We start from the raw sequence: 16,035 nt of genomic DNA on the forward strand, positions 1-16,035 counted from the left end.
TATATATATATATATATATATATATATATACCTGTGTTGGGGTTATTAATGCATCCACTGACATCAATGCTGGGAGTTTATAATATGGTCTAATGACAGTTTATGCCTTCAGGAAGGGGGAGCAAATCAGAATCTCCGCCACTGAGCTCCATATCTCCCCTGTCCAAGCTGGCAGATGGTGGATCCAGGAACCCAGGTAATGGCAGCTGAGTGAATGGTGTCGGTGACAGCTGATGATCTGCTGCAGAGGATCCCCAGTGATGCATGTACAGGTACCGGCCTTCCCTACCCCCCACACACACACCTCCAAGCCCCAACCCCACACCGGCTGCAGGGGGCGCTCAACAGCTGGGATTGCCTACATGAGGGGGGTGGCACTAACACACGTGGGTATTAGGCCCCTGCCTGCACTGCAGCCTCTTGTCTGGGACTGATCCCTGTCTATATACTACCCTAGCCTGTCCTTATGCCTGTGGACCACAGCTGGCAGTGAGCCGGTGCCGCTACTATTTGTGTTCCGGCCGGGTACAAAGGCACAGGTGCAGCCCTGAGGATCACGGCTGAAGAAATAGGTGGAGAGGCGCTATAAAAATTTCCACCCCGCCACCTCCACCATATACATAGGCAGGGGCAAAGAGGGCACAGTCAGGAACGGGGCCGGGGGGATGGGGGGCGCAAAATGAGGTTTCACCTAGGGTGTCAAAAATCCTTGCATCAGCCCTGATGGCAACCCACATCCAGGGTTTCCATTAACCAGATACTTTCTACATTGAGCACAATAAGCAGACCTCACTAGCAGATCCCGCTCTCTGGTAGGCCGAAAGCGACATAGATTTACCTGGCAATCCTTCTGGTAAGCAGACAGGATCCCAAACTATATTCTCTCTCTCTAGCACCTACCTAGGAGGGTGCTACCTACATGTACAATCCTTTACCCACAGTTGATCCAGAGGAAGGCAAGAAAAAAAACCAATAAAGTATGATCCTATTTGCTCCAGCAGGGGAAAAATTCCTTCCTTATCCCCCGAGAGGCAATCAGATATTTCCTGAATCAACTTTACCTATAAATATTAGTACCCAGTTATCTTATGTACACCTATGAAAGATTCCAGGCCTTTCTTATAATAATCTAGTGAGCTGGCCAGAACCACCTCTGAAGGGAGTCTATTCCACATTTTCACAGCTCTTACTGTGAAGAAACCTTTCCATATTTTGAGATGAAATCCTTTTTCCTCCAGACATAAAGAGTGCCCCCTTGTCCTCTGTGATGACCTTAAAGTGAATAACTCAACACCAAGTTCACTGTAAGGACTCCTTATGTATTTACAGTGGGGATCAAAAGTTTGGGCACCCCAGGTAAAAATTTGTATTAATGTGCATAAAGAAGCCAAGGAAAATGGGAAAATCTCCCATCAAATTACAGATTAGACATTCTTATAATATGTCAACAAGAGTTAGATTTTATTTCCATTATTGACACTTTCAAAATTACAGAAAACAAAAAAATGGTGTCTGCAAAAGTTTGGGCACCCTGCCCCCTTTGCAAGGCTGAGACCTGCCAGTGTCATGGATTGTTCTCAATCATCATCTGGGAAGACCAGGTGATGTCAATCTCAAAGGTTTTAAATGCCCAGACTCATCTGACCTTGCCCCGAAAATCAGCACCATGGGATCTTCTAAGTAGTTGTCTAGAAATCTGAAACTGAAAATAGTTGACGCTCACAAAGCTGGAGAAGGCTATAAGAAGATAGCAAAGCATTTTCAGATGTCAATATCCTCTGTTCGGAATGTAATTAAGAAATGGCAGATATCAGGAACAGTGGAAGTTAAAGCAAGATCTGGAAGACCAAGAAAAATATCAGACAGAACAGCTCACAGGATTGTGAGAGAAAAACAATTCAAAACCAACGTTTGACTGCATGATCCCTCCAGAAAGATCTGGCAGACACTGGAGTTGTGGTACACTATTCCACTATAAAGAGATACTTGTACAAATATGGTCTTCATGGAAGAGTCATCAGAAGAAAACCTCTTCTACGTCCTCACCACAAAAATCAGCGTTTGAACTTTGCAAATGAACATATAGACAAGCCTGATGAATTATGGAAACAAGTTCTGTGGACCGATGAGGTTAAAATTGAACTTTTTGGCCGGAATGAGCAAAGGTACGTTTGGCAGAAGGGGCACAGAATTTAATGAAAATGAAAAGAACCTCTGTCCAACTGTTAAGCATGGGGGTGGATCAATCATGCTTTGGGGTTGTATTGCAGCCAGTGGCACAGGGAACATCTCACGAGTAGAAGGAAAAATGGATTCAATAACATTTCTGCAAATTTTGGATGGTAACTTGATGCCATCTGTGAAGGTGGGGGTTAAGGGCTAGGGTTGGGGTTAGTATTTAGGATTAGGGGCTAGGGTTGAGGTTAGGATTAGGGGGTTAAGGGCTAGGGTTGTGGTTAGAGTTAGGGCTAGGATTGGGGTTAGTATTAAGGTTTAGGGGGTTAGGCGCTAGGGTTGGGGTTAGTTTTTAGGATTAGGGGCTAGGGTTGAGGTTAGAATTAGGGGGTTAGGGGCTAGGGTTGGGGTTAGGGCTAGGATTGTGGTTAGGGTTTAGGGCTAGGATTGGAGGGTGGGGGTTAGGGGCTAGGGTTGGGTTTAGGGTTGGGGTTAGTATTTAGGATTAGGGGGTTGGGGTTAGGAGGGTTGAGGAGAATTGAACCTAGATGGGGAAGGGTGCTTATGGCATGCCCAATTGATCAAAGAAGGTTGTAGGGATGTAACTATATACACTCAGTATATATACACACACACTTTCCTCCTCTGTGGTGGGGTGTGATGTTGGAGACTATGGTGTAAATCAGAATGTACAGCCAGTACCCGGAGGGAGGGGGGATGGGGGGGGGTGTCCCCTCCTGTGTAGTATGGGGTCTGTGATTTCTCACACTTACATAAACACATTGAGTGTTTTCTAGGAATAAAGGACATCAGTTTGTGGGGGGACATTTCTATGTATGTCATTAGGGGTCAGGTTTAGGGGGTTAGGGTTAGGGGCTAAGGTTTAGGGGGTTAGGGGGGGTTAGGTTTAGGGGGTTAGGGGTTTAGATATCAGGTTTAGGGGATAGGGTTAGTGTAACGGATCTTTGTACCCCAGCTGGGCACATCCGCCGAATCTGTGTCTCCTGTCCTCCAAACGCACCCACAGCCTGCGGAGAAGCCATACCCAGCCCTTAACCCCTCAATCACGAGACAATCCACACAGGTGTTGAGGGTTAACCATGCAGAGCTTAAACTGTTTATTACATTCCAAGACAACAGTTTTACATACAGTTAGGGAAACTCCCCTTAGCCTTTCCACAGAAGAGGGGGAAGGGAACATACACCAACCAATGAGAACTGAACATTTGAACATTTGAAACAGGCAGTCTTAATACACACCCCCTGCGGAGCGATGTCTCCAACTCAGACCATTATCTGCCATGAATCCACACACTTATGCCCCATACACACGTGCAGATTATCTGCAGACTTTTGTCTGCAGACTTACCTTTTCTATGTAGTGCAAGGGCCTGCCGGATTGCATACAAATTGAAAGTGTTTAGGTTTGACCTCCTATTATATGGTTTTGGTAAGTCTGCAGACAAAAGTCTGCAGATAATCTGCACGTGTGTATGGGGCATTAGACACAGAAACAGGAGGGGGGGGGGGATGGGTTGTAACATTACATTACATTAACTCAATGCCATGAGTCAGTTGTTCAGAGGATGATTAAAGGGAAAATAAAATGCAATGTCCCAAACTCATAAGAAAATGACACAAAGGGGTTTACAATCCAGGGACAGGGTGATCCGTCACCCATAGTGACGGCTAGTACCGTCACATCTCTTCCCCCCAAAGGTAGACTAATCCAGGTACTAGACCTCCAACTGGTCTGTGCCTGAGTTAGTCGGGTAACAAATCCCAAAGAGTCAATGTCTGTTTGCCTGGATAATTCGTCGGCGTTGCCGTTTTGCTTCCCGGGGCAGTAGTGGATGGTAAAGTCAAAAGGCTGCAGCGCCCAACTCCAGTATCTTCTGGCCCATAGTCTGTCGGTAGGAGGCTTGTGCACAGTCCCTTCCAAAACACACAGTGACAGTGGGTTCTGTCACATTTCTCCCCTTTTAAAAACAGACTAACGAGGTTCCTGACCCTCAAATGGTCTGGACCTGTTTTAGTCACAAACTTCCACCCCAGGCAACCAGGAAAAGTAAAAGTACGACTCTGGCGCTGGGGAGCAAAACCGCACATAAGGTCTACCATGAATAAAAACAGCTGCTGCAGAGTTGGAACAGCTGTCTGCACTCCTCTAATCCGGGGCTGGGTTGCAGATATTGGGGGGAGCTGAATAATCCTCTGCCCTGATGCCAGTGCTTCCGCTGGTAGGGAATGTAGGCTAGTGGGGCTATGCATTTGGGGAGAAAAAGATACTTGCTTTTCTCCTGGTGTAGTTACCAGCCGTTGAGAAGGTATCTTGCAGGGACTGTCTCCCGGATTCTTCATCTCTGGTTCTGATGCTGGGCAGAGACCATCAGCGCTCTGTCCTGTAGCCAGCGCTTCTGCCGGGGGGATAAACACTGGGGTGTCCAAGTGCTGGGGAAACAGCTCACTGCGGTCTTCCCTTGGACTCCCTGGATCTGACTCTGAGGGTGGGCAGAGGCCAGCGGCACTCTGCCCCATAGCCAGCGCTTCTGCTGGGGGGATGAACATTGGGGTAGTGTCCAATTGTTGGGGAGGGAATATTGCTTCCTCTACTCCCGGTGGGGATATCTGCTGTTGGGAAAACAGCTCACGCAGATCCTCTCTCAGACTCTCCGGATCCAACTCTTTTTCTGATGCTGGGCAGATGCCAGGGGCACTCTGCCCTGTAGCCAGCGCTTCTGCTGGGGCACCAGATGAGATACTCTTGACTTGCTGCTGATCACCATTTCCCAGCCTTCCAGCGCCTGTCTCAACTCCCCCTTCTGAGACCTTCATGCTATTAGCTTGTCTCGCTGCCTGGGGGACCTCCGGTGCGTTCCGGCATTCTAGCACTCGCAGTGCCCTCTGTATCATCGCTGCTTCTTCCATTGCAGTTAGTACGGGAAAACGCAGGGTCACCCCTGGCCCCATTTGCTTCTCATCTTCGTGACTGTCTGCTATTTCTCTCGGACAGTCCCAGGCAACGGGAGCCATGCCAGGCTGCTGATCACCGTCAAACAGCCGCTTGTATGCAATCTTGAGCTCCCATTCCTGCTCAACCAGGAACTCCAATTCCTCCAGGTCACACACCTCGTCGGGGAGGTCCAGCACCTCATCTCGGAAATCCAGAATGTGTTCCAGCCGCCACTCCTCATCGCTCCCAAAGTCTGGGTCTCCGTACATTTTTTGATGGAGCAGCCCCACGCCGCCATAGCCAACACCTTCTGTTGGGCTGCCATCTGCTGTACCTGGCCACAGTTGAGCCGCGAACCACCGGAGGGCTCTGTAGCTGGCGTCCAGCCTCATTTCCTCCTGGACCAATCTTCCGAGCTCCGTCTTCCCTTCATCTCACGGTCGTTCCCTCAGGAACACCTCTCGCGCACAGTACTGCATCCGGTACATCTCTGTGGATGAGGGAAGGATCTTCCCCTGATGGTGCCGCTCGTGGCTTAGCGCCTCATGCCAGAGTTGCCGGCGGATCACATCCTCCCAGCCGAGCCTGGTGTGCTCTGTCGCTGGTCCCCGATGGTGCTTCCGCATGCCTTGCAGCCTCCTCCCGAACTCCGCTCTCATGCTGGCTGGTCCCCGTATCACTCCTCGGCAGCTGCCCAGATCTTGAATCCTGGTGGTGGTTTGGATGTCCTGGACTGCAGGAGACATCCCACCGCTGCCAACCAATGTAACGGATCTTTGTACCCCAGCTGGGCACATCCGCCGAATCTATGTCTCCTGTCCTCCAAATGCACCCACAGCCTGCGGAGAAGCCATATCCAGCCCTTAACCCCTCAATCACGAGACAATCCACACAGGTGTTGAGGGTTAACCATGCAGAGCTTAAACTGTTTATTACATTCCAAGACACAGTTTTACATACAGTTAGGGAAACTCCCCTTAGCCTTTCCACAGAAGGGGGGAAGGGAACATAGACCAACCAATGAGAACTGAACATTTGTACATTTGAAACAGGCAGTCTTAATACACACCCCCTGCGGAGAGATGTCTCCAACTCAGACCATTGTCTGCCATGAATCCACACACTTAGACACAGAAACAGGAGGGCTAGGGTTAAGAGGTTAGGTTAGGTTTAGGTGGTTAGGGTTAGGGGCTAGGGTTTTAGGTGTTAGGTTTAGGGGATATGGTTAGGGGGTTGGGAATAGGTTTAGGGGCTAGGGTTGGGGTTAGGGTTTAGGATTAGGGGTTTAGGGGGCTAGGGATAGGGGCTAGGGGGTTAGGGTTTAGGATTAGGGGTTTAGGGGGCTAGGGATAGGGGCTAGGGGGTTAAGCTTTAGGATTAGAGGGTGAGGGTTAGGGTTTAGGATTGGGGGTAGGGTGGGGGTTAGGGCTAGGGGGTTAAAGGTTAGAATTAGGGGGTGGGAGTTAAGGGCTAGGGTTGGGCTTTAGGATTAGGGGGTTAGGGGCTAGGGTTGGGGTTAGGGGGTTAAGGATTAGGATTAGAGGTTTTGGGGTTAAGGGTTAGGGTTGGGGTTAGGGGCTAGGGTTAGGGGGTTAAGGTTTAGGATTAGGGAGTGGGGGTTAAGGGCTAGGGTTGGGGTTAGAATTAGGGGGTTAGGGGCTAAGGTTGGGTATAGGGTTGGGGTTAGGATTTAGGATTAGGGGGTGGGGGTTAAAGGCTGGGGTTGGGGGGTTAAGGTTTAGGATTATGGGGTGGGGGTTAAGGCCTAGGGTTGGGGTTAGGGGGGTAAGGTTTAGGATTAGGGGGTGGGGGTTAATGGCTAGGGTTGGGGTTAGGGGGTTAATGTTTAGGGGGTGGGGGTTAAGGGCTAGGGTTGGGTATAGGGTTTAGGGTTGAGGTTAGTATTTAGGATTAGGGGGTTAGGTGCTAGGGTAGGGGTTAGTATTTAGGATTAGGGGCTAGGGTTGAGGTTAAGATTAGGGGGTTAGGGCTAGGATTGGGGTTAGGGTTTAGGGCTAGGATTGGAGGGTGGGGGTTAGGGACTAAGGTTGGGTTTAGGGTTGGGGTTAGTATTTAGGATTAGGGGGTTGGGGTTAGGAAGGTTGTGGAGAATTGAACCTAGATGGGGAAGGGTGCATATGGCATGCCCAATTGATCAAAGAAGGTTGTAGGGATTTAACTATATAAAGGACATCAGATTGTGGGGGGACATTTCTATGTATGTCATTGTTCTATCAGGAAAAGTGTGTGTACAGGACTAGCTGGGCTCTCCTCCAATAGGAATACAGATACTATTCTTGTCTATTGGGCCAATCTAAATGATTGGATGGGCAATGTACACACTTTTAGCTGCTCTTATTGGTTTACAGAAGTGCTGGTCAAACTGGCTATGTTAGGGGAGATTCCCATCTATAAAGGTGGTGGTTGGTGCATTTTACTAGCGCATTTTGCATTTCTGATGCATTCTGCCTTCTGTTCATGTAGTGTGACTTTGATGTGTCTTTGATGCACATTTACACTCTCTGGCACTCAAGTAGCATCAAAGTATCATCAAAGTAGTGCAGGAACCTTTATGTGTCCAAAGTTGCATTTTAAGGTTAAGGGTTAGTGGTAATCCTTAGGGTTGGGGTTATAGTTAGCATTCTAACCCTAAGGACTACTACTAACATTTAACCCTTAACCTTAAAATGCAACTTTGGACACATTTAGGTTCCTGCACTACTTTGATGTGACTTTGATGCGACTTAAGTGCCAGAGAGTGTAAAGTCTCATCAAAGTCGCACTACATGAACAGAATATTTTCCTATTATCAACATGCATCAAACACACAACACTTGAATTTTTGGTTCAGGTCCATTGAAGTCTATTTCATGCAAAACACAACCTGCTGTGGGAAAAAAGTCCCTGACCCTTTCCAAAAACGTAGAGGCTGAAAAACACATAGATGTGAATGTGTCCCATAGGAAACTATTTAAATGGACTATAGTGCGTTTCTGCAAAACGCACTAAAAAAACGCATAGGGGCTAATAAAAGTCAATAATTGCCTGATCTTCTGTTGACCCATGTCATGCATGAGACTACAGTGCCATCTAGAGTTTGGAGTTGGGACATTTTTCCTCATAGAAAATAATGTAGAAAGGAAGTAGATAGAAAGGGCCACACCCATGTAGGAATGATTGGACCAAAGAAGGGTCTTCACCTCTGGGTGACACTAAATCTACACTATGAGAGAACCCGGTTTCCTGTAAACACTCGGGTAGGCTGGAGTCCTGTTTGTTGCAGAGATTCTGAACCAATTATAATGTAAGCTGAGAGACTTTTAGTGTCTCCTTATAGCATACAGACCATTGTCAATGCTCATTAGCTAGGAAGGTTAGATAGCGTGTGCATGTGTGTTGTATTTGCAGTACTATGTATGTCTTGTATTGTTTTCCTAAACAGGAATGGACTGAACACCTCCCTGTTGGGTTCACTGAACAGGGGAAATGTTCTAGCCCGAACGGTGAACACCATTGAAGTCTATAGAATTCGAACAGGAAAAATCAAAAGGTGATGTAGTCCTTATATGCAAGTGATTGGCTATAAAAGGGGTGTGGTTGTCCAGGCATGGGGGTCCACGTACTGCCCTGGGGGACATGTATCAATAAAATTGTATTCTTTAAAACAATAGTTTTTTCGGGAGCAGTGCACTGCATCTATACGGTGTATACAGCCCGTTGCTTCTGTACCGTTTATACAGCACGTTGCATCTGTACCGTGCATAGAACCTGCTGCATCTGTACCGTGAATACAGCCGCTGCATCTGTACCGTGAATACAGCCCGCTGCATCTGTACCGTGTATACAGCCCGCTGCATCTGTACCGTGAATACAGCCCGCTGCATCTGTACCGTGTATACAGCCCGCTGTATCTGTACCGTGTATACAGCCCGTTGCATCTGTACCGTGTATAGAGTCTGCTGCATCTGTACCGTGCATAGAATCTGCTTCATCTGTACCGTGTATAGAGCCTGCTGCATCTGTACCCTGTATACAGCCCACTGCATCTGTACCATGTAAAGAGCCCATTGCATCTGTACCCTGTATAGAACCTGCTGCATCTATACCGTGTATAGAACCTGGCGCATCTGTACTGTGTATAGAACCTGCCGCATCTGTACCGTGTATAGAACCTGCCACATCTGTGCTGTGTATAGAGCCTGCTGCATCTGTACCGTGTATAGAACCTGCTGCATCTGTACCCTGTATAGAACCTGCCGCATCTGTACCATGTATAGAGCCTGCTGCATCTGTACCGTGTATAGAACCTGCTGCATCTGTACCCTGTATAGAACCTGCTGCATCTGTACCGTGTATAGAACCTGGCGCATCTGTGCCATGTATAGAGCCTGCTGCATCTGTACCGTGTATAGAACCTGCCGCATCTGTACCGTGTATAGAACCTGCCGCATCTGTACCGTGTATAGAACCTGCCGCATCTGTACCGTGTATAGAACCTGCCGCATCTGTACTGTGTATAGAACCTGCCACATCTGTGCCATGTATAGAGCCTGCTGCATCTGTACTGTGTATAGAACCTGCTGCATCTATACCGTGTATAGAACCTGGCGCATCTGTACTGTGTATAGAACCTGCCGCATCTGTACCGTGTATAGAACCTGCCACATCTGTGCCATGTATAGAGCCCGCTGCATCTGTACTGTGTATAGAACCTGCTGCATCTGTACTGTGTATAGAACCTGCCGCATCTGTACTGTGTATAGAACCTGCCGCATCTGTACCGTGTATAGAACCTGCTGCATCTGTACTGTGTATAGAACCTGCTGCATCTGTACCGTGTATAGAACCTGCTGCATCTGTACCGTGTATAGAACCTGCTGCATCTGTACTGTGTATAGAACCTGCTGCATCTGTACCGTGTATAGAACCTGCTGCATCTGTACCGTGTATAGAACCTGCTGCAGCAAAACTGACATTTCTAAAGAATAAAAAGCGAGTCAAATCCCATTTAAAATGACTCGCTGTTACAATTGCCTGCACCCTGCTATTGAAAAAATAAAGATAAAAACGGAGTGCCCCCCCCCCCAGTCCATAACAGGCCCTTCATGTGATGTCAGAAGGGGGCAGTGCCCCCTAGTGACGTAGCCGGGTGGACCGCCCCTTGCCTATAAAAGAACTGTCAAAGCGCAAAGTGGGAATACAGCGCGAGGTCTCCCAAAGTAGCTGAAAAGATACAAAGAAAACATCTCTGGGTAACATACCTGATAAGCATGTTCCTTCCAGGTGTTCCATGACCCCGGGATTGCTGGCTTGGAGAGCTTGGTAGAAGATGTCCTTGTTAGGGTTGCTCCATCCTCTGCTGAACTGATACAGACTCCTCATCTTCTCCTGAGGGGTCTCCGTAGCCCTCACAGTGTCATAATGTTCCTGAGTCAGAAGACCTTCTTTTAGTAGATTGTCCAACACTGGAGGTATCATAGTGATCCGCTGGATGAGTTCTTCCCGATGCCGATCTACAAAGTGCTCCTCACCTTCAGTACAAGAATATAAATCACACGGTCACATGACTTCTACTTCATATATAATAGATCACATCTGTATAGATGGTAATATGTATTCTTGATGGATTCATTATTAGGGGTTAGTGATTCTGCCCGGGTTCCATTCACCAACGGTGAAATCCAGTAATCATGAACTTCGTGGAGGACCCTACTGAAGTCTATGGGAGGTAAATCTTGATGTTCTGGACATTTTTAGGGCTGATAGGAAAACTATTGTCAAAAGATGCAAAAGAAGCTAAACAAAATACAATACAGCGGGGGAGGGTCTTTTCTTGTGACTTTGAGGACAACATTGGAAATGCATTAAAGTGATTGTAAAGGCAGAAGAAGGTGCATTCTATGCATGAAGATAAAAAGCCTTCAGCGTGCAGCAGCTCCCTCAGCCCCCCCTAATACCTGAGCCCCCTTCAGCCCCCCAACCCTCCCAATACTTACCTGAGCCCCCCCAATCCCCCTAATACTTACCTGAGCCCCATCTCCATCCAGCGATGTTACAGGAGTTTCTTGGCTGCCTGAGACTGTCCCTCCTCTTACACTATACTTTACACTATTGCGATTCTGTATAAATCTGACTCTGTGGGGTCCTATCGGTATGGCATATGTGTCCTGGGCAGACATTCGGTGGGTTCACATTTAGTTTTATCCAGCCGCGGAAGTTATTCCTCATTGGGTAAACCTGGAACACAAACAGGATGACAGCTTGTCTTCCTGTGGGCTTCCGGTTGTGACTCCACCGCTCTGCCACGTCATTTCCGCCATTCGACGGATGCGACGTTGCGGCAATTTCCCCGGTCTGTCGGTTTCTGGATCCTGATGCTGCGGATGCGGGAGTGAGCACCATTATGGTGCAGGCAGGCCACCATTTAACCAGAAGGTTGTCCGGGGTAGAGGCAAGCAGGCTCTTCTGAGGGGACATCCACTAAGAGGTATGTTATATGGAGGTTGTAATGCTGGGGGGCTATGGAATTTTTATCTATGATAGAAGATGGCCATATCTGACACTTATCTAATGACTCCCTAGGGGTATCTACTATGCTGTTGGATGCCAGTACCCGATAATCTGGGGAATGTTCACTAGCTATTTGCCTTGTTTGGGCTGCAGGATTTTTGGAAGCCTACAGTCTTAACTGGTAGGTATCTATTCAGGATTATAATGCTACACTTTTTGGCTTCCTATTACTTCTCACAAATGATGCCCTTTACTATATTTATTTATACCCTCTAGATCTTCAACAGTAACCATACTTTCAAAAAGAGTACCTATATCTGAAGGCTTGGGGAGAGTACTACATTGCCCCAATAGGTGTCTTAGTGTTTTTACATCCCCCAGTTCCCTGGAGGACATTCTGATAGTTTAGTGTTTTCTATCAGCGGGATAAATTTGCTATCGGTTATCTGATATAGTAATCTCTGCCACCTAGTGACCCCAACGCCTGCCCAGGGATGTATGTTTTGCCGTGCCTGTGACCTCATTGGGTTAGTAATTACATTTACTTTTGTTTTGTGTATATAATTTTTGAGAAACTGTACCTGTACAATTGCTATAACATGTTCATTGTTGTACACATTTTTGTAGAATGCTGGTCTGCTTGGTCTCTTGTGCCCTGAGGAAGCCCCACTGCGTAAAGCGTCGGCTTACTGGGGACTTCTAGACTGCACAATCACCAACATGGTATTTTGTATGATTACTCCCAATTGGAGTTCTTGATCAAGTTTTATTATGTATCTGTTCAATTTTTAATTGTGATTCAATAAATATGTCTTTTTTTATGACATTTTGTGTCCTAGTTGTAGACATCCTTTCTATATTTGGCCCATGTAAAGTTCCACTTTCTCTTTCACATGTTTTTTTTGCCATCGTATATATGGACAGAATATGGTCAGAAAGCGATTAAGGATGCGGCGGGCGGCTCCCTGACCCACTGCTTAACAACCAGCTATCCTTCACACAGAATTCCAATCCTTCCAAAAATTTGGAATTCATTAGAAAATGAATAAACAAAACAAACTTTAATGAATTGAAATTAAATTTGTTACTATTTCATTCAGAGAATGAAATGAGATGTATCCGTAACTCCGAATAACCAAAATTTTGTCACAATTTGTATTGGTATGAAACAAATTGCACATGTCTAATGGGGCCCCCCTCAACCCTCTCTCTGTGACTGACATATGGTGGGAGGAGCAGACAGATCTACATAGACTCCCAGCTGCTGCAGGAACTGTCATCTGTCAGATAGGATCCTTCCATAAATCCCCAGTATTGTGCCCCTCCTACAGTGTGGGCCCTTTTCCATGTGACCTGGGCTCCATGATCCCCCTGCTGACCCAAGACGGGTATGGCGGGTGCCCCAGGATAGAATGGAAGGGGACCAGTGATCATTCTATTGCTGATCTCCTCTTCATAGTAAGAACCGGAAAGCAATGCGTATTCCATCACTTCCGGGTCCGACTGTCACTTACCCTTCAATGGAGGCTTGGTGAGGTCTTAATGAAATGTCTTATTAAAGAGAACCTGTCATTACAAAATATTATTACATGGGGGCTTTTTTCCCCAAGTCATAAATGTAGCACTGTTCCTGCAGGAACTGCCGAGTATGATGTTGTTGGGTCCCCCTGGTTATTAGCACTCAATTACCTTTGGAATAAGGCCCTGGATCCCACCTTGTTCCTGATGACTCGTCACATGACGGGCCCCCCTGATTATGACGGCCCCCCCTGGTTACCAGCACTCAATTACCTTTGGAATAAATCCCTGGATCCCACCTTGTTCCTGATGACTGGTCACATGATGGGCCCCCCTGGTTACCAGCACTCAATTACCTTTGGAATAAATCCCTAGATCCCACCTTGTTCCTGATGACTCGTCACATGATGGGCCCCCCTGGTTACCAACATTCAATTACCTTTGGAATAAATCCCTGGATCCCACCTTGTTTCAGAAGACTCGTCATATGACAGGCCCCCCTGGTTACCAGCACTCAATTACCTTTGGAATAAATCCCTGGATCCCACCTTGTTCCTGATGACTCGTCACACAAATGAACAGTCTAGGGGAGTTGGCTTTTGTTGTTTTTTATTGGTAATTGGGATAGGAGAAGGGAATAGTGGGATACTCCAACTGAACTATTCACATTGGTTGAGGACTTCTATCTTCATAACTTTGCTTGAGAATTTGGAACAGCCAGGCTGTTAATCCACAATGCCACAAGTGTAGATGCGGTTACGTTTCTTGCTCTCTTTGCTATTTGACAAGATGACTTGATGGATGATAATATATCTTCAGGAAACTCTCCCTAGCATCCTCTCCCTGCTGACACCCATCCACTTACTATCCTAGGAGCAGGGGTGGCCCCCTCAGGTCAGACCCCTTGACATGAATTCCTGTACTCACTGTACTGCAGAGACAGATCCTCCAGTGTCTCCCAGTCAGCTTCTCTGGACCTCTGGGTTCAGTTCCTCAATGCTACTCTCCAGGCCCTCAGGACGACCCCCCCTGAGGCTGCACGGCACCTCTACAGAGAAGGAGGCAGCCGCCCTCTCCTCTGGGACTCCGCTATCCAGCCAAAAGGCCTCAAGCACATGTGCTCCTGGCTTTTATACCGTATCCCAACATGTACAGAGGTGACTTTCCTCTGCCAATCATCAGGAATGTATCAAAAGCCCATGCACCCATTTGTCAGGTTTCCTCCCACTGTCCAACATGCCTCCCTATTGGACCAGTGTGAAACACTCTACAGACTGAATGAATTGCATCCTGAGCACAATGAGCAGACCTCACTAACAGATCCTGCTCTCTGACAGGCAGAGAACAAAACTGATTTACCTGCAGCCCCTCTGGTAAGCAGACAGAGCTCAAACTATACATCTCACTAGCACCTACCTAGGAGGGTGCTACACTCACCCCCCGCCAAACTGAGCCATGTCCTCACTAGCACCTACCTAGGAGGGTGCCACATAAACAATAACGTTTAGTGAAAAGTATAAAAAATTAAGGTTACACCCAAATATTTTAAAGCCCCCTGAAAGTGTCTGAGCCCCACACCCCACATATAGTACATGCACATATAAACATGAACACGCTGGAGTGAGAGCCATCATTCTCGGGCAATCATTCACAGCTAACTCTAAACGGATGGCCTGGAGGGGCTTATAAAGACATATAGGGCACTGACATTTGTCGCCATCCCACAGGCGTACACAATTTTAAGGTTTGACATGTTTGGTATCTATTTACTTGGAGCATCCCCATCTTTTTACCAAAAATTAGTATAACATGGGGGCTGATTTACTAAAACTGGAGAGGGGTAAATTTAGTGCAGCTGTGCATGGTAGCCAATCAGCTTCTAATTTCAGCTCCTTCAATTAAGCTTTTAACTAAAACATGGAAGCTGATTGGTTGCTATGCACAGCTGCACCAGATTTTGCACTCTCCAGTTTTAGTAAATCCCGCCATTGTGTGCCCTAAAATGAATCAGGGTATAAGTTACTGAAAATGTGAGATTGATAAACTGTAGTACTGATATTGTCTGACATAAAGCATTGGGACTGCCACCATTTTATTCTCCAGGGTGTCTGCTTTCAGAAAACATATCATGTTTGAGTCAAACTTTCATATACCTTCCCAAAAGCCAGTCCTTCTATAGTCCTTCTAGAAGACAACCCTGAGGAAGTCTACTGCCTCCAAGGCTGGACTGACTGGTGCCTGAATGGTATCTGTCCTCCTTCTGTTCTATATTATAGTTATAGAAATACATTCTACAACAAAATTCACACCAACAACCTGTCCGACATGGTAGTTCTCACCTCTAGGAACACCGGACGCCATTGTTTTTGATAGGAGACCCACCGATCAGATGAGGACCTGGAATATAAAGTAGACAATTATTATAGCTAAACTGATTACATTGTAACATGTTCTAATAAATCCAGACATCAGACCTCCAGAGTAATATCACAGCTAGATAAATACCCAACATAGACTGTAGAAGACCCCCCCAGGATCCCCCTCCAGCCAGCACCATACAGGACCAGACCACTCTTCTTCTACTTCTACAGTTGTATGTGAGGAGTCAAAGATCTGACCTACAAGTCACAACCAACATGAATATTATTATTATTATACAGGATTTATATAGCGCCAACAGTTTGCGCAGCGCTTTACAATGTGAGGGAAGACAATACAGTTACAATACAATTAAAAACAGGAGGAACTAGAGGGCCCTGCTCGTTAGAGCTTACAATCTAGAAGGGAGGGTCAAGTGAAACAAAAGACAATAACCGTGGGGGATGGGTTGATGGAGAAAATGGAGGTATATTTTTTAGGTGTTGGTAGGATAGGCTTCT

The 16,035-nt window shown here is 46.8% G+C and overlaps 1 protein-coding gene across 1 annotated transcript in view; it reads right to left on the reverse strand.

Moving 5' to 3' along the window:
- LOC309553400 (NACHT, LRR and PYD domains-containing protein 3-like) overlaps nucleotides 1-15,571 on the reverse strand; it is a 1,231,344-nt gene extending 1,215,773 nt beyond the window's left edge. The window contains exons 1-2 of the mRNA XM_082254578.1: nucleotides 15,496-15,571; nucleotides 10,390-10,659 (exon numbers count right to left, since the gene is read on the reverse strand). Of these exons, the coding sequence (XP_082110704.1) occupies nucleotides 10,390-10,659; nucleotides 15,496-15,517 (292 nt within the window). The 5' untranslated portion in view covers nucleotides 15,518-15,571. The remainder of the gene's footprint in view (nucleotides 1-10,389; nucleotides 10,660-15,495) is intronic.
- Between the last annotated feature and the right edge of the window lie 464 nt (nucleotides 15,572-16,035).

The sequence above is a fragment of the Pelophylax lessonae genome (assembly GCF_965119305.1).
Source record: "Pelophylax lessonae genome assembly, chromosome: 4".
Taxonomy (NCBI): Eukaryota; Metazoa; Chordata; class Amphibia; order Anura; family Ranidae; genus Pelophylax; species Pelophylax lessonae.